The sequence below is a fragment of the Notamacropus eugenii genome, chromosome 7 (assembly GCF_028372415.1).
Source record: "Notamacropus eugenii isolate mMacEug1 chromosome 7, mMacEug1.pri_v2, whole genome shotgun sequence".
NCBI classification, from domain to species: domain Eukaryota; kingdom Metazoa; phylum Chordata; class Mammalia; order Diprotodontia; family Macropodidae; genus Notamacropus; species Notamacropus eugenii.
In genome coordinates, this window is record NC_092878.1 from 65452517 (window position 1) to 65480192 (window position 27676).

General features: G+C 36.6%; 1 protein-coding gene across 13 annotated transcripts in view; it reads right to left on the reverse strand.

Annotated features, from left to right (window-relative positions):
* Positions 1-27676, reverse strand: part of CEP128 (centrosomal protein 128) — a 559633-nt gene that overhangs the window by 347201 nt on the left and 184756 nt on the right. For all 13 annotated transcript variants that reach the window (XM_072623250.1, XM_072623249.1, XM_072623247.1 and 10 more), the window contains one exon: positions 25723-25887. In XM_072623250.1, coding sequence (XP_072479351.1) covers positions 25723-25887 — 165 coding nt within the window. The remainder of the gene's footprint in view (positions 1-25722; positions 25888-27676) is intronic.

Consider the following 27676-nt stretch of genomic DNA (forward strand, 5'->3'; position numbering starts at 1 on the left):
TATTTGAGGAAAAGTTACTCAGAGTTCAACAGTAGCACAGCTTACCATTGATGAGCTGAGTATCTGGCAAGGTAGAAATGTGGCAATTATTTTACCAAGGGAAGTCTGGGGAAAGGAGAGTAGTTGAAAGGAAATTCTGTACCATATTCAAATCACATTTCCATTAATGGATCAGAGCAAAAGCCGATATCACATAAATAAATGACCATCTTTATCTCATCAAAGCTGTGTAAAACAGAAAAGTTCAAATAAATTGCCAAATATGGAAATCCTATAATACTTTTAGGTCATGGGAATGTGATAGAACCAAAATGGTACTGCAAATTCAGAAAGATATCTTAAGGAAAGAGGTTCCCATGGAGTAGTCATTGGACATTTTGAACTGACAGTCTTTTTAGCTTGTATTTTGGCTTGTATTTGTATTTCCAGAGCTTAGTACAGTGTCGAGCACATAGTAAATGCTTAACAAGTGCTTTATCTCTATCTATGTATATATCTCAACATGCAAGAATTCATCTTTTTCCCCAAACCGGCCCCTCATCCAAATCTCCCTATTTCTGCTGTATGCAGTTCCCTAAGTAACACAAATGGAGCTACCTGAATTCTGAACTCTTCATTAAGCCTATGTCTGATCAGTGGCCAAATCTTGCCATTTCTACCTGTACCACACCTCTTAACATCCATCCCTTGTCTCTACTCACAAAGGCATTCCCTTAATTCAGGCCTGAAAAGCCTCTTTGTTCTCCCTGCCTCAAGTTTCTCTTCACACCAGTCAGTGATTTTTCTAAAGCACAATTATCATGCCCTTCTCCAATAAACTCCAGTAGCTCCCCTTTCCTTTTAGGATCATTACATAAACTACTCTGTCTGGCATTAAAGTCTTTACAACCTGATGTTATCCTGCCTTGCTGGTCTTATGCATTTTCTAACATGTTCATTCCAACAGTCCAAAACCAAAAAATAAAACAAAACTAGGCTTCCTGCTGTTCAATATCCTATCTCCTTGCTTTTACACTGACTACACCCAACCTCTACCACATGCCTATAAAGTACTTTCTTCCCACCTCAACTTCTTTCAAAACTTCACCTTCTGCATGCCTTTCTGGCACTCTCCACAGCTAGTATTTTCCCAGCCAAGATTAAGAGAGTGTGTGTGTGTGTGTGTGTGTGTGTGTGTGTGTGTGTGTGTCTGTGCATGTTTTCAGTGATTAAGGCTAGGTAAGAAATGAGCCAAGGAATGGCCCCTTTTACCTAATTTTTTTTTGCATTTTTATTGTTTATTTTTAGTTTTGAACATTCACTTCCATAAGTTTTAAATTTTTTTCCTCCCCTCTTCCCAAGATGGCAGGCAATCTGATATGGGCTCTACACATACATTCCTTTTAAACACATTTTCACATTAGTCATGATGCATAGAAAAATTATAACAAATGGGAGAAGCTATGAGGAAAAAAAAACAAAAAAACAGTCTGTCCCCAATTGATAAATGGTCAAAGGATATGAACAGACAGTTTTCAAAGGTAGAAATTAAAGACATCTACAGTCATAGGAAACAATGCTCTAAATCATTTTTGATTAGAGAAATGCAAATCAAAACAACTCTGAGGTACCACATCACACCTATCAGATTGGCAAACATGAAAGAACAGGAAGATGATAAACGTTGCAGAGGATGTGGGAGAGTTGGAACACTAATACATTGTTGGTGGAGCTGTGAGCTGATCCAACAATTCTGGAGATCAATTTGGAACTATGCCCAAAGAGTTACAAAAAATATGCATACCCTTTAACCCAGCAATATCGCTTCTAGGACTGCATCCCCAAGAGATCATAAAAATGGGAAAGGGTTCCATATATACAAAAATATTTATAGCAGCATTCTTTGTGGTGGCCAAAAGCTGGAAATCAAGGGGATGCCCATCAACTGGGGAATGGCTGAATAAATTATGATATATGAATGTAATGGAATACTATTGTGTTATAAGAAATGATGAACAAGAAGACTTCAGAGAGGCCTGGAAAGACTTATATGAACTGATGCTGACTGAAAGGAGCAGAACTAGGAGAACTTTGTGCACAGCAATGACCACAGTGTGTGAGAGTTTTTTTCTGGTAGACTTGGAACTTTGTAGCAATGCAAAGACTTAAAAAAAATTCCCATTGGTCTTCTAAGGCAAAATGCCTTCCACATCCAGAGAAAGAACTATGGAATTCGATCGCAGAATGCAGCAGATCATTTTCTTTTGTATTATGTTTTGGTTTGTTTTATGATTTCTCCCATTCACTTTAATTCTTCTACACAACAGGTGAAAATGTATTTAATAATTAATGTATTTAATATGTGTAGAACCTATATAAAACTGTATGCAGTCTCAGGGAGGGAGTGGGGAGGTAGAGAGGAAGGGGAAGGGAGGAAAAAATTCTACGATATATGGAAGTGATTGTAGAACACTGAAAACAAACAAAACAATAACAACAATAATAATAAGCTTCTGTAAATACTTTTGTACATGTATCAGTAAGCACCCCAACACACACGGGGGCCTGCTATCACAGATCTGCATTTATAAAAGGAAAGGCAACTTTTGAGGGGTGAACAATCATTTAATCAAGCACATGTATCATTTAACTTCAGAGAAAATACAGAGAAATTAAAGATCCACAGACATGACTTCCTCTGTCTGACAATTCAACAGACAGGTCCAAAAGTCTGACCATAGTTACAGGGGAGGGAAGCACCAACATCTGGGTTTTCCAAGGCAGGAGGGCTCTTGCCAGAGTACTTGTCTGGTCAAATAAACACTTCCAGTCAGTAAGATCCAAAGTAAAACCTCACCCCCAGAGTACTTATACACTTTTCAGAGTCAGAGGGCATGACTTTCTGACCCAGTGCCTCAATACAAAAAACAAAATGTACTTGGGGCCCTCCTACAAAACATCTCCCCTAATCAAGCTTCCCTCAATGGGAAGCCCAACAATGGGTGGGAAAGATCCTCCTTAATCACATAATTCAGAGGTATTATATTTCTTGGCACAAATAAGAACAGCAAAAAGACCATACTTTGCTTGGTCTCACAATACATATGGGTCCTTTCCCCATTTTTATGATCTCTTTGGGTTACAGCCCTAGAAGCAGCATTGCTGGGTCAAAGGCTATATGTACATTTTTGTAGCTCTTTGGGCATATCTTCACATTGCTCTCCAGAATGGTTGGACCAGCTCACAGTTCCAACAATAATGAATTAATGTTCCAACTTTCCCACATCTTCTACATTGAGTTTTGAACATACCTAGATACACACTGCTTATCCAGATAGAATATAAGCTCATTGAGGGAAGGGACTGTTGTACTTTTGTCTTTTATACTCCCATGACCTAACACAGTGTCTGGAATATATAGTAGGTGTTAAGAAAAAAAAAAAAAACCTTTACTGACTGATTAAATTATATGGAGGCTAGGGTGAAGAGGAAAAGATAAGAAGAAATTAAACATTAGGTGTACCACTCAAGATGATAGACACTATGAATTAAAAGAGGTGATGCGGAATAAGGAAAGTATTTCAGTGATGGGGAAGACTTCATGTAAAAGTACAGTGGTGGGAGATGGAATGTTGTAGATAGCAGAGAGGCTGAACTAGTGGGAGGGTAGAGAACATAAAGGGAATAAAGACTCATCTCAACCCACTATATTTACCTGGTGCAAGATCATATTGCCTTTCCATATTTATTTAATGTTAATCAATCAAAAACACTTTAAGTATTATATGCACTATACTGAAGGAAGGCTGCAGTCAGATTGCACACAACAGTAAATGGCAAAAATTGGAATTTGTAGTTTACACTTAAGAGGCAACATACAAACACCAATGATTCCCAAGCTGATGAATGATATGGTCAAACCTGTTTTTACAGATTTTTGGCAGCTATATGGACCATAGACTGGAGAGAGAGGAATAGAATTGGGGAGACCAATCAGAAAGCTACTATGAATTTCTAGATTAAGGGGCCCACAAGATGAAGAATTAAACATTTTCACAGCCTCACAATCCTTTACAAAACAGGAATTGTGTGCAAGAAATAAAGCAATTTTAGCTTCTTCCCGGGTCTAGTAGCATCCTAAGAGACCTGACAAGGCAAGAATCCAATAAAGTAAGAGCTGATGAAGGTAATCTTTATTTAACCCCTAACACACTCAGGACCCCTTCTACCATCAGTTGCCATGTTTTGACAGGGCTGGAACAAAATTCAATTCTGCCTCCCTCCCTGGGCTCTAGATCAACTAATTTAGTTCAGACATCAATGAATAAATATTGCAAGACATAAGAAGAAACTGAATTACTATAGAGGGCAGAGGATCCTATTAATCCCAAAAGAGCATGGGACCACAGCAAAATGTTCCTGAATGTTTTAAAAGATAAGAACTGTGAGAGCAGAATGTATGGCCTGAACAGCAGAAATAATTGACAGAAAAGAAAAACTTGAATCCATAGTGGCAAATCTTACCAAAGAAACAAAAGAGAGAATAAATGATGAAAGTAATAAACACAATAGTTAAGAGAGAGTAAACACAGAAATAAAAGGTAATCTGAAAGAAGGCAAGCAAGAAGCAATAATCTTACAAGGAAACACAAATCCATTCAAGAAAAACATACTGATCTTGAAGACAGGATTGTAGGAACAACTTAAGAGATACAGGTTGGCCAGAAGGTGACAAGACAAAAACCTGAATACCACAATCTGTGAAATAATGGGAGGAACTGTCCAGAACTTCTGAATGCAGGGAATAAAGTGCCAACGTATGGATTGGCAATGGATTGGCAACGGTCGGGGAGGGGCTAGGTTGCAAATTCCAAGATTCGTAATGATTAAGTTTAACAATCCCAATGACAAATAACAAAGTAACCAAAGGGAAGACTTTCAAATATAAGAGGAAAAACATGAAGAACATAAAATTATTCTGTATCCACCATAAACTACAAGAAAAAAAGGAATTATGTTCCAAAGTGCAAGGGAACTCAAGATATAACCTAAGATAATGTATGTTGCAAATCTGAGCCCAACTATTCATAAAAAAGGTAGATCTTCAATAAAATGGTCTTTTGAAGAATTCTTATATTGAAAACTGGAAATGAACATGTTGTTCTGAACACCACATACATGTTAAAAATGGTAAATACAGAAACTAGGTAATGAAAACAAAACTACCTCAGAAAATAAAACAAATTTAAATGATAAGACACTATACTTTGTTGTTGCTGTATTCGTCCTTCGTTGCCAAAGAAGACCATGCCATCAGAGAAATGATGACATGACTTGCACTTGACTTTGTTTTGAGTGAGGGAGGGCTGTGCAGGTCACCAGCCTCACTCCTCCTCCAGAGCCATCTGAATCCAGTGACCAGATATTCATCAGGATGACTGGAGATGGCCCAGGATGCAGTGGGTTGGGGACCATGTGGGTGGTGAGAAAGAGTAAATGCAAAAGATGAAGAAATGCTGAGAAGGCAAAATCAATAAGACTTGGTAGAAGTAGATCAATACATCCTAGACTAAACAATTTTTTTTCATTTTTGCTAAGCTCTAAGCAATATTTGGGTTCACCTGGATTTGTAAATGTCTATCTGTTTTTCATGTGTACATCAAAACACATCATTGAAGCAACTGTGAAATCAGAATTAAGATGTGCCCTGATTGAACTATTTTTTGAGTGCAGTAGAAAATGTATTGAATCTATTAGATACCAGTATTCTTGACTTGATCAGAATTCATCAATGATCTACAGCAAGAAGAGATGGCCAGAAAACAACAAAGTCCCAGCTCAATCAAGGTAGCAGCAACCTGGTCACCCTACTGTTTTGCTGATTCCACATACATACATACATACATACATACATACATACGGTCAAAGGGAGAGACAAATTAAGCTTTCCTCCAACAGGGGAAAGAAACTGTAACAATTATAGTCTAGGAATGATGATCTATGTGTCTATATTGGAAATCTGTGAGCCTATGATCTTATATCAGACAAGTAGACCAAAAATGGAGGTAGACATGAGTGGAGTTGAGTAAGAGCATGGTTCAGAAAACCAAGAGGTTTTTCGACTCCAAAGCCAGTGGGAAACTGGAAAAAGCAGGGTAACAATGACAGAAATGAACTGCCATCTGGCAGGGCTATGTTTTGACCTGCCAAGACTTCATGGTGATTACATTCCTCTCAGCATCTCTACCTGTCACAAACAATAATCATGTTTTGGCTTGGGAGGCCTGCTGCCTGCTGAAAATGGTCTACCATTATGGGTTCTGATAATAGAATGGTCTTTGGCCCTACAAGACAGCACATACTCTAAGCCTTCATATCTAACTAAAAGCCAAATATAATAATCATTGCAAGAACTGTTTAGGTGCTAGGGTCAAAACATTCATTGTACTGCCAACCAACTACTGTTACTTTGAGTTATTCTTTAACTAAGATCTAACTCCAATTATAGTCTTCTTCCAACTACCAAATTCTTTTCAGTTTTGATGAAATAGTTTGAACTGCTTCATCTTTGGATTTCACTACTGTGGCGTTTTTAGACTTTTTCATTTCTAGATTTCTTCATTCAAGTAGCACTTACCAAGCATACACTGTATTTGCAGATCAGCATTTTCAAGATATTATAACAAATAAGATAATGACCAAATGTCCAAAGAAACTGACTGCTCCACTGGATAAGCCCAAGAAATAACAACACTTCCAAAATGTCTGCCTAGAAGCTTTAGATGGAACACAGGTATGAGGATTTATTATTAAGAATAATAAAATTTACATTCATGAAATGCTTTATGGTTCACAAAACACTTTGCTGATGACATCTCTGTGCAGTAGTGTGTGTGTGTGTGTGTGTGTGTGTGTGTGTGTGTGTGTGTGTGTGTATATGAATGATTATCTTTATTTTAAAGATTAGGAATCTGAAGCACACAATGGTTAAATGACTTACCGAGTTCCAAACATCTAATATCAAAACTCATTCAATCAATCAATCAAACCTAAGTCTCCTACTCTGAATCCAGGACTCTACAGTTATAAATTCATAATATTACTGATATTGTTGCTGCTGTTGAGCAGATTTTAGTCATGCCTGACTCTTCATAACCCTGTTTGGGGTTTCCTTGGCAAAGATCCTCGAGTTGTTTATTATTTCCTTCTCCAGTTAATTTTCCAGATGAGGAAATAGAGGTAAATAAGGTGAAGTGACTTGCCCAGGGTCACACAGCTAGTACATATTTGAGGCCACATTTGAACTCAGGTCTTCCCCACTTCAGACCTGGTGCCCTATCCACTGCACCACCTACCTAACAAAATTGTTTAGTCATTTTTTTTCAGTTGTGACTGTCTCTTCATGATCCTATTTGGGGTTTTCTTGGCCAAGATACTAAAGTAGTTTAGTATCATTTCCTTCTCTCTCTCATTTCACAGATGGTCATTTTACAGGATCAAGTAACTTGCTCAGGGTCACACAGCTAGAAAGTGTCTGAAGCTGGATTTGAACTCAGGAAGATGAGTCTTCCTGACTCCATACCCAGCACTCCATCCATTGTGCCATCTAGCTGCTCTGATATTTAACCTACATGTATACCCTAACTTCAGGAATAAGATCTGAGACTGAGAGTTTCTGAATATTGAAGATATCTAGATAAAATAACTTTTTATGGAATTCTAATTAATTAGATGCTATCCTACCTTAGGAAGTATTATACTGGACATAATTTAACCCTTTCTCGATGACTTAGGATCCAAATAACACATCACAAAGAGTGCACCTAGAATCTGGAAGGCCTTGAATTCAAATCCAGCTCCAAGCACTTACTAACTGTGATGCCCTGAGCAAGTCACTTAGCTTCTTTGCCTCAGTTTCCCCATCTATTAAATGGCGATAATAATAGCACCTATCTCCCAAAGTTGTTTCTGGGAGGATCAAATGAGATATATTGATAAAGTACTTTCCAAACCTTAAACAGCCTATAAGAACTGGTAGCCTTTATCACTACTATTAAAATTAATTCATCAACAATATGCTATATCGCAAACAGGTTTTTTGGAATGTTTCTCTCTATAATAAATGTCCACAGATTACTGTCTCATTACAGCTGTGGTTTCTCTAGTCAAGCACAATTAGAGAACAGATCATGAACTACTGAAGACTAAAGAACTGTTTATCCCTAAACCAAATTCCTCCAAGTTTTTCTCCTCTTCCTCTGGCTGTTTCTTCTCCTCTTCTACTGACACCTGAAATAGTTACTAGTCCTACTGAATGCTAAATAAGCCAGGAAGGTAGATGCTAAGCAAAGACAGTTATCCACCACAAGTTCTGCTACATAGCTTCTTGAAATTCATTACATTCTTTTGACTTTTTTTCTTTGGTTCTTTGCTTTTCTCTAATTTTCTTACTAATTTTCTTATGCTTCACGATTTCAGCATCCATGAGTATTACTTTAAATTCCCATCAATAGTCAAATAGGCAGTAATTTCTATGGTTGGCAAAGTCATTAATCACATCATTTTTTTCATATGAAATTGCAATTCTTTATTACTGTACAGCTTGTTTTTTAAAGTACAAATAAAATTTACCTTAACAGTACCAACACTGTTGTGCTTGGCTACGTCTGTTTTCTGAACTTCCAGTCTCTTCTTCAAATATTTTTAATGTTTCATTGATATATTTATTTTTCTGTTATTTTATATCACTATCACTGTCTCAATTTTCCCACACACAAGTTGCACCCTTCTCTCCTTTTCTCTCCTCCTCAGGCTTTCCTTTATAACAAATAAATAGTCAAAGCAAATTCTAGTGTTGGTCATGAATGGAAATATATCTAAATCCATCACTTATCTGCTAGAAATAGGAAATATGTTTTATTATTAGTCTTCTAAACTCCCAACTGATCATGGTGTTCATTAATCAAAAGTCTTGAGTCTTTCATAATTGTTTTCCTTTCATTATTGTAGTCACTGTATACATTTTTTCCTGGTGCTATTCCATTTTGTATCAGTTCATGTAACTTTTCCCAGGCTTCTCTGAATCTGTTTTTTTGGTAGTCATTCTTTTTTCTAATGCTACAATAATATCCCTTCATATTCATGTACCATAATTAGTTCATACATTTTCCAACAGTCAGAAAACCACTTCATTTCCAATTCATGGATACAACTTAGTTTTGCTGTGAATAATATTCTTATCTATCATTCTTTCCCTTTTTCTTTGATCTCAATGGGTTTATACTAAGTAATGGTTAAGGACATGCAGTTCAGTTTTAGTTTTACTTTTGAGGAATGGTTCCAAATTGCATTCCAGAATAGCTGGAACAGCTCTACCAGAATAGATTAAGGTGTATGTCCCTCCATAATCCCTCCAACAATTATATCTTTCCTTTTTCATGTGGCTTATTTTTCTTCTTTTGAGAACTTCCTGGTTATTATCATCATCATCATCATCATCATCATCATCATCATCATCATCATCACTATTTTACCATATATCTATTGAGAAATAGTTCTTAATAATTGGATCAGTTCCTTATATGTTCTGGGGAACAGGTCTTGGTCAGAAAAATTTTCTGAAAAGATATTTTTTCCACTTAATTTTCCTTCCAAGTCTAAATTCACTAATTTTACTTAGGCAAATTTTTTAAAATTTATGTAATCAAAATTGTCTATTCTGTCTTTCATGATCATCTCTACCCTTTGTTTAATCTAAAAACCCTCCCCCAATCACAGTTGCAGAAGGCATTCCCTTGGTATCTTCTCTAACTTGTTTAAGATATGACTGCTCATATCTACAACATGTATCTAATTGAAGCTAATTGTGGTATGTGGCATATGGTATCGTAGCAAATTGATCTAAGCTTACTATATGCCAGACAGCTCTCCAACTTTCCTAGTATTTTTTGTTGAATAATGGGTCCTTACTAAAATATCAGGTGCTCTTGTGTTTACTGAACACTATACCATTATAGTATATTTTGTTAAGGTGATCTGTTCAGTTAACCACTTTTTCTCCTGTTCAGATGGTACCAAATAGTTTGATTACCATATTGTAATATAATCTGAGATCTGCCACTACATGGCCCCCCACTTTAACACCTTTTTGGTTTACTGTTTCTATGTTGTTGCTGTTTGGGGTTTTTTTCTTTTTTAAACCTCACAAGTGCCATCTCCATGAACATTTCCATAAAAAATCAGAACAGTAAAAGGGATTATATTTTCCTTTCAATTTTGGTGATCTCTGATATTCAGATTTCTACTTTGATGTTTAGTTGATTTTTTTAAATTTTCTTTTATATATGTGTGTGTGTGTGTGTCTGTATATTGAGACACACACACATATATTTGTAGCTGTATTCTCAATTCATTGATCTATTCTCATTTTTGTTGATGAAAATGTTTAGAGTTGTAAATATTCCCTTAAAGAGTCCTTAATGATTCCCAAATTTTGGGTATGTTGTATCATTGCTGTCATTTTCTTATATGAAATTCTCTACTGTTGCAATGGTGTAATCTTTGACCCAGAAATGCTTTAGGTATAAGATGACTAATCTCCATTTAAGTTTGAATCCTTTCTACAAATGCATTTTATTGATTATAATTTTAGTGTACAGTGGGTGGTGATGTATAGTTTAATATTTCTGGTTTTTTTCTGTATTTGTTTACAAGGTTTTTATATCCTATTTTATATATGGATAACTTCTGTAAATGTGATAGGCACACTTAAGAAATACGTATACCCTTTTCTATTCCCAGTCAATAATGCCAGAGACCTATCATATAAAACTTTTCTAAAATTCTAATAAGTTCTTAATTTCTTTCATTTTTAACTTTTATTTATATTTGTCTAGGTCTAAGAAGGTTATATTGAGAACACAAAAAAAAAAAGCTATTATAATTCTAGAGTTCATTTTTTCCTGTAAGTTGATTAACTTCTACATTGTTGAATGCTCACCATTAAGTGCACGTATGTTCAGTATTAATATTAATTCACCGTCATGTCTTTGGGTATAAGGTAATTTTCATGTTCATTTTTTATTTGTCTATTTTTATTAGTGCCTTGTTTGAGACCAAAATTGTTAAGCCTGCTTTTTTTAGTTTCCCTGAAGCATAAAGTATCTTGTTCCATTTAAGGTTCAAGCCTGTTACTTATAAACAACATATTGTTGGATTCTGTTTTTATCCCATTCTTCTCCCTAATCAGTTCTGCTCCTCTGCACTGCTTGATGGCTGAGCTCACACCATCATATTCACAGTTATAACTATTTATTATTTCTTTCCCTCTCCCTATTCTTGTACATTTTCCCCTTCTTTGCATTCAATTTGATCAATAACAATGATCTCTTTTTGATGCAGTCTGCTTCCCTTCTACCTTTCCTCTTTTCTTCCCCTTATGGACAACAATCACAGGCTACTACCCTTTTTCTTTCCTTTTATTTCCCCTTCACTATCCACTCTCTCCATTTACTTATACATAATTCCTCCCTCAATTTACCCTCCCTCACAATTTACCTGTAACCTCTGCTGGTTTTATTGAGCTTAATATATTCCCATATCAAATTCAGACTGGCATATGTTCAACTTTCCTTTATCCAGTTTGCATGAAATTGATGTTCATATGTAGCCCCTTCCCCAAGTATAGTCTTCTTTGCTAATATGTTAATTATAGTAGGGAATAAGTATCTTCCCCTTTCTATCTTCTCTAATGTATTTTTTCTTCACTTTTCCTTTTTCTGTTAATAATAGTCATAATAACTAGCATTTCTATAGCATTTCCTGTGTGCCAGGTACTGTGCTAAGCACTATACAGACATTATCTCACTTGAGCTTCCCAACCACCCTGGGAAGTAGGTGCTCTTATCACCCTCATTTTAGACTTGAGGAAACAGCCAAACAGAGGTTAGGGGACTTGTCCAGGTTCACCCAGTGAGTAAGTGTCTGTCTTCTTGACTCTGGACCTGGCACTCCATCCACTGCCCCTCATCACCATGATAGTCCCTTCCAACTGTTCCCTTATGTTTCTTTGACTTCTGTGTTTGCATTTCAAAATATCCTATTCTGGCCTTTTCACCAGGAATGCTAAGAAGTTCTCTCTGTCACCTTGCAAATCTGAACTGCATCCTCTAGATGTCCCCATAGGGGAATTCTACCTGGAAGACATAACGTCTTAATGATCAATACATGCACAGGATAGTTAGGAATAAAATAACGTGTGATTCTTACTCCCAAATATATTTACTGTTGAGGGAAGGGGGGAAGACTGGTTGAAACCAGCAATCTATTTGAATGTCATGATCTAGAGCTCTCCAAGTACATAAGCAAGGGATAAGTGTTTCTAGGAGTAATCTTAGTTTTGTGTTGATTGATTTTTTCAAAATGCTGAGGTATTTTTACTTATTTCTCTCTTGCAACATGGTCTGGAGTGAATAAGGAAACATGTTGGAGGTTTATGTTACTTTTGAGTAAACTGAGGCATACATACCATGCATGAATCAGTGGAGGAGATTATACTAGTAATCTTAGTATATATTGTTCAAATACTAAACAACTGAAGATGTACAGTAAAAAATTTAGTAACTGATTATGAGAGAGCCAGAAGAGATAGAAACTAAATTTTTAAATAGTTTTGCAAATTGAACTAAACTCTCGAGTACTTATCAGTTTTCTTTAGTTTAGATACCAGCATATGGAACTGTAAGGCAGCTAGATAGTGTAGTGGATAGCATGCCAAGCTTAGAGTAGGAAGAAACTCTTCCTGAGTTCAAATCCAGTCTCAGACACTTACTAGCTGTGTTACCCGGGACAAGTCACTTAAACCTGTTTACTTCAGTTTTCTCATCTTAAAATGTACTGTAGAAGGAAATGGCAGACCACTCCATTATCTTTGCCAAGAAAACCCCAGATGGGGTCACAAAGAATCAGATATGACTGAAAAAACAACTAAACAACAAATGTGCAATTTGGCAAGATGGCTTTTACAGTTGCTTCTGGCTTTACATAATTTTTCATCCTCTCACTGCTAAAAGACCTAATATCTCTTCAATAATAGGCTTGAATTAAATGGGGTGATGTGAATAGTATTCACCTGTCATATTAATCCATTTGACCTTTATAATAAAGATATTCTGAAATGTATGAGTGCTAATTTTTGCTATTAGATCCTTTTCAAGCTTCCTATAGACTGTACTATATGCCATCTCTCTCCTTTACTCTAAAAATAACTCGTAATGCAATTTATGGTCTGTGTGCATTAATACTGTGTCTTTGTAGAAGGCGAGGCACCTATGCTCATGTAAGTATTATGAATGTTCTTCAGCTGGTTAGGTAAATGGGTCCTTGTATTTTGTTCAAGATAATTTGCCTTTTGAAGGTAGCATTATGGATTTAAAGTTTATAAACAAAGTTACATAAAGTTTAAAAATGAAAGCTTTCATTTGCTACAATAATTTCACCAAAATTTTCTGATATGTGCAAGTTTTTAACTAGCTATATGATTGCAGGATTCAAAATGACTTTGAGTTATGTTATTTGGGGCCTAGTGCGGACCTTTAACTTTATTTCAATGCTCCCCCCACATCTCGGGTTCCTTCCTTTACTATAATGAATAGCAAGATGGGGCAGAGTGAAAGTATTGAAATGCTGCTTTTTTTGTAGTTAGTTTTCAGTGAGGGAGAAGTAGCAGCTTTGTAAATTACTGATGGATGCAGTAGTGTAAGTGCATCTTATTTAATGTAATGTTTTTGTTAAGGTGTATAGAGAAATGTTTCCATTTCATTTAATGCTTGTATTGAAAATAAAATGGTGCTCCTGGAGCACTCAAGATCTCAAAGGAAACATGTAAGCATTTGCTGAACAGACATCATTTTGGATAGACTAGTTTTATTGAAATTATTTTGCTTGCATAAAGCTAGCATTTCTTTGGAAGATCTTAAGAATCTATGGGAACGTGGCAAATTTTTATTAATTTTAGAGCAATAATTGCTATCATTTGTTAAACCGAGTTGACCAAAGATGTTTCCTATCTTTTAATTGTCAGTAATCTCTCCTAAACAATTAAAAAATTGGAACAAATATAGATGCCAATTAAGGGGGAAAAATCCCTTTCTTTCTGAAAGTCATCTTCAACAAAACTAAAGCATAAACTTGCTCCAATCTGCATAAATATGTATTTGTATGATATCTGCATGTTAAATGCACCCATATAGTCTTTCCAAAGGTCAAAAGCTTTTGATGGAAGAGAGGACTTCCTAGAATTCCAGGTTAAAAGACCAGAATAGAATAGATATTTGAAGTACAAACATAACAGTCAAAGAAATATTTCCACAATTGGAAGAGACTATGTAGTGATGAAGTATATGCATTCTAATGGGGGTCAGGGGAAGGGAACAATTGGAAAAAAGAAACCTGACGCAAATGGCAAATGGGAAGAATTCATATAAACAGAGCAGGCCAAACACCCAGAGATGACCTGTCACTAGGGAAAAAACAAAACGAGTACAAGAAGCTGAGGTTAATCAATCAACAAACATTTATTAATTATTTTTTCTGGACATGCTAGTCACTGCACACTGGGGAAACAAGGAAAAGGTGAAAACCAGAGATGATATCAGACAAGGAAGAAAGGAGAAAAGGGATCCCTCAACAAACAGCACTGCTATTGTTGAGTAAAAGAGAAGATGAGGCCCTTAGCTGGAAGCGAGTGAGGGATGTCACAGGAAGTCTGAGGAAAAGGGAAGACTGGTATAGTTGTGTGATCAATGGGATACAGAACCAATTAGGACAAAGAAAGACTGTCTCACAGAGGAGAGGAGGGAGGGTCCACTGGAGATTGGACAGCTTGAATCTGGAGTTTACCAGCTCTAGTTCCATTCAGCAGTCCATAAATAAGAACAAATGAAATACTATGGGGGTATGGCAAAGTGTGATCAGTGAAAGGACAAGAGAATAAGGGATTTGGAATAGAGGATTCAAGGAGAATTGAGCTGGTTCCCCTAAGGGATTGTTATTGTTCACCCTTCCGAAGATAATCAATGACATCTGACATCGTAAGATAACATCTTAAACTGCCTGTGAATTGGATTTAGGTGAGGCAGAGTTGCTCAAAGCTTTCAATCTCACTCTCTCTTCCAGAGTCATCGAAGTCCAGTGAAAAAACAAAAGTTAGGAAGACTGGCGATGGCCTAGAATGCAGAGCTGGGGTTATTCAGTGCACTTCTGCAGTCATGAATCATTGGTTGGTTGGTTGGTTGGTGTCCTTTATCTTCGAAGAGGGCCAAAATGACATCACCATTGTAAAGTGAAATTTCAGTGTATCCGACTGTGGCTGATCAGACCAAGAGGAGCTCGGAATGCTCTAACACAGATTGGGCACAGATAGTCTGTTTGAATATTTGGGGTGGATATGCCAAATATGCGCATCCTGTGTTTATTTTGTGCTGTCTCAATTCTGCTTTGCTCAAAGAGCATAGCACCTTTTCTTATGTGGGCACACCATGCTGAATGGTCCTGTGCCAGTGTCTCCCATGTTGCACAGTCAAATCCAAAGTTCTTGAGAGAGACCTTGAAAATGTCCTTGTATCATTTCTTCTGGCCACCATGTGATCACCTGCCCCATGAGAGTTCTCCAGAAAACTGTCTTTTTGGCAAGCATACATCTTGCATTAGAACAATGTGGCCAGCCCATCAGAGTTGCACTCTCTGAAGCATAGTTTGAATACTTGGCAGTTCAGCTCAAGCAAGGACTTCAGTGTCTGGTACCTTATCATGCCAGGTGATCCTCAGAATCTTCCTAAGAAAGTTCAAATGGAAGCGATTCAGTTTCCTGGCATGGCACTGGTAGACTGTCCATGTTTCACAAGCATATAACAATGAGGTCAGCACAATGGCTCTGTAGACCTTCAGTTTGGTAGTCAGTCTAATACCTCTTCTCTCCCAAACCTTTCTTCGGAGCCTCCCAAACACTGAGCTAGCTCTGGCAGTGTATATATCAAACTCATTGTCAATGTGTACACCCCTGGAAAGGACACTACCAAGGTAAGTGAACTTATCCACAGCATTCAAAACTTCTCCATTTGTTTTAACTGATGGTTCCACGTATGGATGGTGTGGTGGTCAGGCTGATGGAGCACCTGTGTCATGAATCAGTGAAGTACTGAAACATTATTTGGTAGAGGGGTAGCTAATGTAGGTGAAAGGGGAAAGTGTGTACCTGTCATTTCATCAGTGTAGTGGGAAAACTCTCTCCACTAAGCAGATGACATCTTAGAGAATTGCCTGGGGCACTGAGAGGTTAAATTACTTGTTTGTATTCAGAATATGTGAAGAAGGTAGCACTGAACACTGGACCCAGACACTGTACACTTACATGATATCCAAATATACACTTATCTCATCACTCAATAGCAGCAGAAATGCATGAATATTTTGGATCAGATGTAATTTAAAATAAAAATCTTAAAAATGTATTAGTTCTGTTCATCCTCATAGAATCATGTTCCTAAATGTTTAATAGGTTCAGAATGGGGTAGCTCTTCCTTCTCCCACATTTCTCACCTCCAATCGGTTGCCAACTCTTGTCACGATACAATCTATCCTACATTGATCACCTCTTCTCCACTCACATGGCTACCACCCTAATTTAGGGCCCCATTATCATACTCCTGGACTACTAGAATACCTTCTTAAATTGGTCTCCCTGCCTTTGTGCTCCAGTTTACCCTTCAAATAGCTTCTACATGATGGCTTGATAAGCATATCACTCCCTTGCTCCAGAAACTTTGGCAACTCACTTTTGCCTCTAGGATAAAAAAGTAAACTCTTCTGTATGGCTTCACATATGTTTCGAGGCTTATAACACACTAATATCCTTAACTCACTCAATTTTCTAGTCCAACTGGCCAATTTGCTATTCCCTAAACATTACATTTCATTTCCTGTCTCCATGTCTTTGGATAGGTTGTCCCTTATGGCTGTGATGCTCTCTCTCTTCACTTTTGCCTTGAAGTATTCCTATTTCCTTCAAAGGTTAATTCAGATGCCATCAAGAAGTTTATCCTGATATCCCAGTTATTAGTATCCTTACCCCAAACATTACTGACTGAAAAAAATACACATACACACATACACACATACATACATACACATATACACACACACACACACATAGTGTATATTTTCTGTTTTCTTTTCGAGGTACATGGTATTTCCCCTCAAAAAAAAAAAAAGAATTTAAATGGTTGGAAAAAAAAGTCTATTTCATTTTTGTCTTAGTATTCTCAAAGCCTATACACATACATACATACACATATACACACACACACACACATAGTGTATATTTTCTGTTTTCTTTTCGAGGTACATGGTATTTCCCCTCAAAAAAAAAAAAAGAATTTAAATGGTTGGAAAAAAAAGTCTATTTCATTTTTGTCTTAGTATTCTCAAAGCCTATCACAGTGTTTAACACGTAATAAGTGTTTAATAAATATTTGTTGAATTGAAAACAACCAGGAAGTCAGGGTGTCTGAGAGCATGGGAACATGTGAAGATGGAAAGGAAGTCCTTGAGAAAGTTGGTAGAATGACCAGGACCTGTTAAATAACTGCTACTAGGAACTGGATTGGTCAGGATGGAACACAGTGTAAAAGAAGAAAGGCTGTTGGCAGGGGTAGGTCTGCAACTGACAGGCAGAAGTAAAGTATAGATCCAATTCTTCCGCCTATTGGTCATGAGACAAAGTAAGGACAGTACTGGAAATAAGTGGCTGGTATTATAATATCAAAGGAATAAGAGGAAGAGATCTAATCCAAAGGTCAGTTAGTTAAGAATAGAACAGGTTCAAAAAAAAAAAAAGAAGAAGAGAAAGACAGCAAAGGACAGAAAAGCAGAAAGAGAAGGCCAAGGATTAATGGAAATGGGAATGAAGGAGCTGAGAGTGGTGAGGAAGGGAATTTTTACTTAAGCAGCTTTCAACTTTCAATCACTGCATCCAAATTAAAAAAGGAGAATATTTTAGCTTTACAGAAGTAACTCATTACACCTTTCTCAGTATAACAGCAGATTCCACTGCTGGACCAGGGGAGCTAAGACACTAATCCTCCTCAAATAAGAAGGATGTTCTAGGCACATTGTTCAAGAACCTAGGATCAGTCCAAGAAGACTGGAAAAAAAGGGGTGGGGGGAAGAGGATAGGGTCCTTTTTCTCACATTCTCTGTCTCTTTATGCTCCCACTCTAGAGTTTCAAGGAAAACTACTCAAAAAATAGGTTTGGCTCATATTTAGGGCATCTCCAAAAGGAAGTTGAAAAGCACTCAACGTATAAAGGAGATATGATAAAATATAGCACTTTTCCCATATATTAAAAACAACTGCTTATGACAAAAAAGACTCAACAGTTTGTACTGACAAAGTCTTAAATGACACAATAACCTACACCTCTTATACTCTCTAGGGAATCAGATATTTCAAACATCAATATACAGACACACTATGTGGCCAACTCTCTCAAAGCTCATGTTGTCTGGCGAGCCAGGACAAGGCCTGGGCTCTTGGTGCTGTTAGGGATCATCTCTGAGAAATGCTGCATTAGCTGCAGCACAAATGACACGGAGGGACTGAGTAGCTCCAGACCTCTCCAAGCATGAGGCTGCCTTTCAGGCTGGAAACATCCTTCTCAGGATCACTGTTGGGTCACCTGTGCTTTGGGAAAGACCAACCAGGGACTCAGGCTTGTCAAAGCAGTACACGGGAAAACAACCTCCATCACCATCATGAAAAGTCCAAGAGAGAGGCTTCTAAGACATGGTTCAGACAGAGGAAAGAAAAGATCAAGAGCAAAAGTTATTTCTCCCTTTAAAGTTGACTGTGTGGGCTGCTCTTCTTGGCTTAGCGGTAAAGCCTCTGGATGCATGTTACCCTTCCCCCTCCCCCCGCTACCATCACAAGGAACAAGGTACCTCTATCTCTCTTTGAAGCTCCAAATCCTCAGCCCACACATAACCCACCAAATGTGTCCCAGTGGCCCAGACTACAAGGGGCTCAGCTGATTACCTTAATTACACCAGTAAGAAAAGGAAACTGTGCTTCAGGACCCAGAACTGATTTTGATTTCATTTTTACTGCCCAGGATGGAGATGTCCAGTCCATGGGAAGGGATGACTGAGTGGCCTAGTGGAAAAGGATTTCAAGTTAAGGCAAAGAAGCAATCAATCAGAAGGTGGAAGAAGGAGATCAATTACTTCCTTGCCTTAGTGGTCCAAAATTGATTACAATACTGGTCTAGGTGTGAACCACCTTAAGGGAAATCTCTTGGAGATTTCCTTTGGGTGACCTCAAGGAGGTATGCTGTTCGGGCAACAGGAGTGAGGGATGGGGAGAAGGGTGGGCACTGCTTCATAATGCTTTGTTCTAGGTCATATTTTCTGCAGGGTTGGTGGGTAAGATGTAATTCATAGCTTTAGAGAATTCTGTTGTAAACTGAGAGATTATTTGTGTTATAGTCACAGGTAGCATATATTGAAGTCAAGACTTGAACACAAGTCTTCCTGACTCAAAAGTCAACCCTCTACTCACTACACCAGGATTCCTTTCCTATAAATGATACAACTGTAAAATGTGCAAATTAGTTATAATTTTTAAAGTTTTTCATTTTTTGATGATAAGAAATCAAAAGGAAATTACCATCTAACAGGATCCACATTTAGTGAGATTCCCATAAATGGAGAAAATATAGTTCCTAAATAACCTCTGGACTAATATGAAGTTAAATGTACAACCAAAGTATGAACAGAGTCTGTTAGCAAAGGTCTAGAAGCCTAAAATTTCAATTGGTATCAGCCTTCTCTTTCTCTCTCTCTCTCTCTCTCTCTCTCTCTCTCTCTCTCTCTCTCTCTCTCTCTCTCTCTCATTCTCTCTCTCTCTCTCCCTTCCTCCCTCCCTCCTTCTCTCTCTCCCTCCCTCCCTCCATCTCTCTCTCTCTCTCTCTCTCTCTCTCTCTCTCTCTCTCTCTCTCTCATTTTTCTGCTCATTTTTCTGAAAATCTTAAATCTCTAGAACTGATATACATGGATATCCTCATACGTGCAAATGATTCAATTAAAAACTTTTGATTTTCCAATGATACCAGAAATTCATGTGTTCTTTTCCCACACACTCAAAATAACAAAAGTCTTTAAAATGTAGGGCTACATTTTAAAAACAGCTATCAGAAGGATTTATTAGTTTCTTCACTTCTGAGCTCTAGTTTGTCTTATCTCAATATGGCAATGTAGTGCACAATTTACATTTTATAAAAGATAATGTATTGAAATATGTAAAGACAAGATTTATAGTTTAACATCATTTTTATTAACTAACAATGCTATCAAAACCACAAATCTAGGATATTATTTTAGTGGCATTTTGGATGTAGTACATTCACTTGAGAAAAAATTTTAAATTTTTAAAATTTTTCTACAGAAAATAATTTACATAAGATCTCTTATAATGATAGCAGATCACATAGTGCTTTTCACTTTGCAACTACTTTCCTCATAATAACCTTATTGCGGTAGACAGAGCAAGTGTTATGATCCCATTGTTACTGATGAGAAAACTAAGACTCAGAGTAATGAAATGACTTGACAATGGCCAGTGAATAAATGGCTGAGAGACTCAAACCTGACATTCTCACTTGAAATCAAAACCTAAATATACGAAACTACCCAATGCTTTTGGCAGAAAAAGTGGTGTTACATTCAAAGCAATGTCTTCTGATAGAGTCAAAACATAAATATGAGAATGTCTAAACTAAACTAAAAGATCCAGCTTCTGTGATGTTCCCCTTCATTTAAGAGCTGAACAAATTTCTAATGATGGGAGAAAACCTCGCTACCATTTGTGAGTAGTTTTTCCCATTAAACAACCAATAATAAAAATCACAAACTCATAATGTGAAAATTCTGTAGAATGTATAATACTTGCTCTCTTTTTTAAGATAAACTGAAAAACAGCCTATGACAAAACAAAAACTAAAATGTTATAAAAATGCATTTTGTTCCTTACATACTACTGAATAGGGAAGCAAAGTGTGTACATATATTCCTTAACAATGATCTTATGTCACGGGGCCATACTTCTGATGATGTACAATGGAATTCTGATGAGGATGTAACATTTTTCTCAGTTTGCAAATCCAAAGGTGGCTCATGATGTGAAATAAAAAACAAAAGTAAAGAATGTCATCAAAATAATAGAGCAATGTGACAATAATGAAATGGGATTTTTTTTGGCAATGTAAAGAAACGTCTAATTTTTGAACGTCCATAAATTTTGTCACATTGATTAGACATCTCTGGCTTGTAAAAAGCACTTTTTTCAATTAAGTAGTGCAGAATTACAAATAAAACTCATCCATGAGACTCTCTCCTGCCTTTCTTTTGAAATATAACATATTATGTAAATATTCTTTGAATTGAAATCCTTTGGACTTCTTTTACAAGATTGTAGAAAAAAATTTAATTAATAATGAATTTCAGGATTTCTTGTTGCTGAGGACCCTTGAATTTCAGAGTTAAAAGAGTCCTCAGAGGTAATGTGGTCTAACCTCTATCTGATAGGAATCTCTGCCACAATCTCACTAAGAGGGAGGCATCGAACTTCTGCATGAATCCTCTAGTAATGGAGGAGTATATGAGTTCTCAGTTATCCTCTGCTTCTTTTTAGTGATCACTAAATTATTATCACGTTTAAGTTATACTACTTAACCTATGAATGAATAAACAAGTGAAGGAATGAAGGAATAAGTGAAAATGTATTGATTGCTTATCATGGGCCAAATGCTGAAAACTAGAATGCTAGAAAATACAAATACAAAAGCAAAAGTATCCTCTGCCTCCAAGAACCTTACATTCTAGGGGAGACACAGCATGTACAGAGAAGTGGCCAGCCAAGTATTTCAGTTTGAAGATTTATGAAGCCAGCTGTCATGGCAATCAGGGATTCATACTAAGTCTGGCACTAATATGGTGAGCCTCTGAGATGGGGGCTAAGGGGTGGAGGGCATCGTGTTGTCTAAAAAGATGTGAACCAGCCCAGTTCCTACACTGAGCAGGACAAAGCTTCCATGCTGTTCAGCATTGAAATTGGCACCCAGTGGACACACCACTTCCAGCCTGGCCAAGATAAGTCAAGAAAGAAAAAAGGGGAGTGAGGACGCAGGAGGGGAAGAAAGATGAAAGAGAGAAGGAAAGAGTGAAAAAGGCAGGAAGGGAGGAAAGAAGCTCCTTCTGCGTTTTCTGCCACCTGCAAGTTTCTCCATCCTTAGAAATCTTAGAAAAAAATTTACTAGCTAGGAAATCTCAACTAACCTCCTTGAAATACTTGACTACTGTGGTATATGAATTTGTGCTATAAGAAATGATGAACAGGAAGACTGCAGAGAGGCCTGGAAGGACTTACATGAACTGATGCTGAGTGAAAGGAGCAGAACCAGGAGATCACTGTACACAGCAACAACCATGGTGTGCAAGGAATTTTTCTGGTAGACTCAGCCCTTCACAAGCAATGCAAGGACCTAAAAAATCTCCAATGGACTCTTGAGGCAAAATGCCTTCCACATCCAGAGAAAGAACTATGGAATTGGATCACAGAATAAAGCAGACCATTTTCTCTTGGTTATGTTTTGTTTTGTTTTCATGGTTTCTCTCACTCATTTTAATTCTTATATTCAGCATGACTAAGGTGAAAATGTATTTGAACCTATATAAGATTGCATGCTATCTTGGAGAGGGAGGGAGGAAGGATGAGGGAGGGAGGGAGGGTGGGAAGGGGAAAAAAATCCAAGATATATGGAAGTAATTGTAGAAAACTGAAAACAAATAATTAATTTTTTTTAAAAAAGAAATACTCGACTACTCTTGCTGCCTTCACATCTTCTAACCATCTTCTGAACTACATGCCATATTATTATTATTGATAACAATGATGATACTACCTTTTACATGGTATTCTGAAGGTTGCAAAGGACTTTACATATCTTGTCTCATGTGATCCTCACAACAAACCTCTGTATCAGGTGTATTATCTTCCCTGTCTTACAGATGCATAAGCTGAGGTACAGAGATTATTTGGCATGCCTGCAGTCTGAAGGCATCTCAAACTAGGATTTCCTTAGAGTCATCTCAAATTCAGCATGTCCAAAACAGAATTCATTATTTTTTCCCTAACTTACTCCTCTTCTAACTTTCCTGTTAATATTGGAGAAACCATCATCCTTCTAGTGACCCAGGTTCACAAACTCAATGCCATCCTTGATTCCTCTCATTCACCCAATTATCCAATCACGTGTCTAATCCTGCCATGTCTATCTGCACAATATCTCTCACATTTGGCCCTTTCTCTCCTGTCATACAGTCATAGCCTTAGTTCAGGTCTTCCCCACCTCTCACTTAGACTACTGCCAAAGACTCCTACTATTTAGTCTCCCTATCTGAAGTCTCTCCCCACTTCAATCCATCCTGGACACTGCCACTAAAACAGTTCTTAACCTTTTTGTGTGTCATGGATTGCTTTGGCAGTCTGGTAAAGCCCACAGATCCCTTCTCAGGATCATGTTTTTAAATATATATAATTTGCACAGCCAGGTCCATTTAACCTTTGTGCCTCCACTTCCTCAACCAAAAAATGACAACATTTAGAGTGCCTTCCAGCTCTATTTCTTCAATCCTAGGATGTAATCCTTTCCATTCCACTATTCCCTTTACAAAACAGCAATACTGGATTACTTGCTTTTCCTCATAAAATGCTCAACCTCCCATCTGTATGTCTTTGAACAGACAATCCCCCATTCCTAGAAGGCTTTCTCTCCTCATCTCTGAGTTTTCGAATGGCAGACTTCTTTCAAGACTCCAATGAAGTGACACCTTTTACAGACGTCTTTCCTCTCCCTTCGGCAATTACCTTATATGTACTTTATAAATATTTTGTGTATATACATATGTGTATGTGTACACATATATGCACATACATAAACACACATATATGTACACAAACATGCACACATAGTATCTCCTCCAATGGAATATAAGGACCTTGAAGTCAGGGCCTGTTTTCACTTTTTCTTTGCATCCTTGGCACTTAACACAGTGCTGGGCACACAAGTGTTTAATGTGAGTAAGTGCTCACATACACCGTAACTGAATGTAGCAGATGATTGTTATTAATATCTATGGCTTCCTTCTGCAGCTCAGTACATGTTTCTTCTTATAAGTACCAAGTACAATATTGGACATCCAACAAGCAGTGATTATCACTGACTAACTGCTCAGTACGTTAGCATGTGTTCAGAGTGCAACCTCCCTAATGTTCGGTTAAACATGATATTTTTTCAAAGACAAATCTACTAAAAGTACACGTAGCACATCTACATGGAATTTTATTTCCAAATATAAAGATAAGCATGCATATGTCATATTCAATCCTAGACACATAAATGTATCATTTCATCCTAGATTTCAGAGATATTTGCATGCATGCATATATCCCAGATACAAATGATTTCTAGAATATCTCCTAATTATGATTCTAGACGTAACCTTGCCTCTCTATTCACAACGATAATCAAGATCAAACCACATACCTTTGACAGTCTCAAAGCAGTGAAGGACAAATCCTTAACTGTTAAAATTCTGTGCTGACAAGAAAACTCCCAGTTACAAAACTGTATAAAAAGGAATGTATCTATAATGTCAGAAATGGGAATCACTGATAAAACATTTATTTCAGCAACGATAAGGTGTGCCTTTAATTTTCCAGTTTTCAAATTTTTCTCTTTCTTTAAAATGAACAAAAAAACAGTATTAAAAAAAGTAAACACAATTTTTGGGTAACATTTTAATTTTGAGAAAGTCAGGTAAGTTAGCCTTATTGCCACAATAACAGATATATTCAGATAGTTATGAGCATTAGACCTGGTAAAACAAAGAATGACACAGGAACTAAATTACACTTACTGTAACAATGATTGCTACATATTGTCTTATAAACCTGAACCTAATGCCTTATTTCCTTGATTTAAAAAATGGATTGACAGATTAGGAGCACATATAGGAAGAGATTAAGAACAGAAAAACCTAAGTTAAATGATAAAAGATACTTTATATGAAGTTTCAACACAGTAAAATATAGGGCTCCCTTTTTGTACTAAAATCCTGTAACATTAACTGTCAGTACAATTTACTAAGCATTTATCATGTATTGCCTTATACTCTTAGTTAATATTTCACATCTCTCATTCCCCCAACTAAATTATAAACTCCATGAGGGCAAAACCCAAGTCTTATATTTCCCACAATGCCTGAGGCAAATGGTACATTCCATATACATTTTTTATAGCCTGTTACACTGACTATATGATTAGATACATGAGTAGTTGTATTATAGCATTTATTCAGAATGCCTAGCTCACTCATGGGATCTCACTTCAATAGGACTTTTTTATATCTACAAAAATATTTTAAGAGACAATAGAAATTTAAAATGAAGGCTCTAAAAGATGCTGACTGGTGGTTAAAAGGTACAGAACCATAAGTCCAATAAAACTTATCTGCCCTGGTCCCACAACTATTCTTCTGAAGTTAAGAATTCAATCACTTATTCCACCATCTATACCAAAGAAAAAGAAAGGCAATTTAGTTTTGAAAAGTAGAATGCAGACATCTCTCTACCTTATCTTCCAATTGCTGTTTCACAAGATGATATTTTCGCATGAGTTTTGAGTTCTCATCCTCTTGACTGGCTAACTCTTCTGCCAGCTTTTCACACTGAATTTTTATTTTCTCCATCTGCCAACGATGAATTTTCGCCACATTCTTGTCTTCCAAGTTTTCTGCCTGATGAAAGGAGTATAAGATAAAGACCACTGTCAACAGGTAAAGTGTTTTAAAATAATGTATGTCAACTTTAAAACATACCCAGAAATCACATAAAAAACACTACCAAAGGACAAAAAAGCTAACGGCCTTTAGTTATTTCTTAACATAAACATGCACACATTAATAGATAACATAGTATTGTAGAAAGTGCACTAATGCCAGAGGACCTGGGGATTCAATTCTTTTATCTGACACTTACTAGTTTTGAAACTTTGGGTATAATCCTTGTGACACAAGAAAATAAATAAAATGTCTTTTATTAGTAAAAAATACTCCAATAGCAACATCAACTCGAGGTACCACGTTCTTTTTATAAGTCCTCTTAAGAAGTTCAGGTACAATATGATGCCATATATTTACTTTGATTACATCAATTATTTTGTTGAAGATATAAACTGGAGGCAATTAAAAGACTGATATTGTATTTCAATACTTTAAAGGGTCCATGACTTCCTCAGTATCAGCACTCCTTTCTCTAAGATAGATTATAAGCCCTCTATGTTTCAAAAGCCAAACTACAAGGTGTTAAGGGATCAGAAATCCACCATGTGGCAGCCAGATCTGTGATAGATACATAAGTGTCTTCCAATTTATGTAGGCTGGTATTTAGATGGCAGCCATACAGTTTTGAGTCAGTACTCAAAACCTTTACAATTTGGTAGAACTTGTCAAAGTCTGTCCTCTGCTGCCAAAGACTTCAAAAACCCAGGGTGCCACCTCTACGTCATGATGAGGCTGTACTTTTAATAAAGGTAAGAGACAAATCATGACTGGATCATGTCTGATTTTCAATTAAATATAAGTTAACTGGTTCAAGAGCATTTCACTAAGACAAAATATCAAAAAATGCAAATGGTGATACTAAATTGGATGGAAAAAATATTTTCAGTCTCTTAAGACAGAGAAGATTAAGCACATCACAATCTGCAAGTTAAACAAAGTTCCATTTTCCAGTAATTACAATGAAATTGCAACATGAGAATATTCCCAAAACAAATGTAAAGATTCAAAGAAACATACCCTACATATAGTTTCCTACCCAAAGTCCTTTTGCATGTCAGTATATAAGTCTTCCACAGTATCTGTGTTCTCTATACTTTTCCCATTAATCTCATAAATAAAAAATGGTGATAGATGGGGGATAGTAGTTACTTCTCAGATGAAACAGACATCTAATGAATGTTAAAGAGAAAAAGAGCTGGAAATTCTCACTCTGGTTCAATTTTCAGATCTCACATTGATATTCCAGACTAAATGTACTATACCCCCAAGTCTTAGTCCTTCCATTTCAAAACCCTTAAGAAGGTACACAATCTACTTTCAAATTACAATGTTTTACATGTGGATCATTTCTTTATTATATGAAATTCCAAGTATTTTACTATCCTTTCATTCTACGAGTTCACAGCATATCATAAAAGGAGGTGACAAGTAATTTTCCTTTTTAACAGAAAGAAATGCCAAGTGATCAAGCAGATTACAAAGCCAAGATCAAATTCTCTGAGTTCCAAAAATTATTTTTAAATAAATTCTTAATTTTATGAAGTTAAGTTCTAGTTTAGGTGATGTTATTTTATTTTAACATATTTATATTACAAAGAACTCTCCAGATTGGACATAATAGGTAACAGATCTCACTCAAATATGACTTTTCAGAGTTTCTGTCTCATCATAAACATCCATATTGGTTGTTCAATTTTTTGACTTTGCAGTCTTTTTTCCAAACTAATTCAATTTCATATTTACA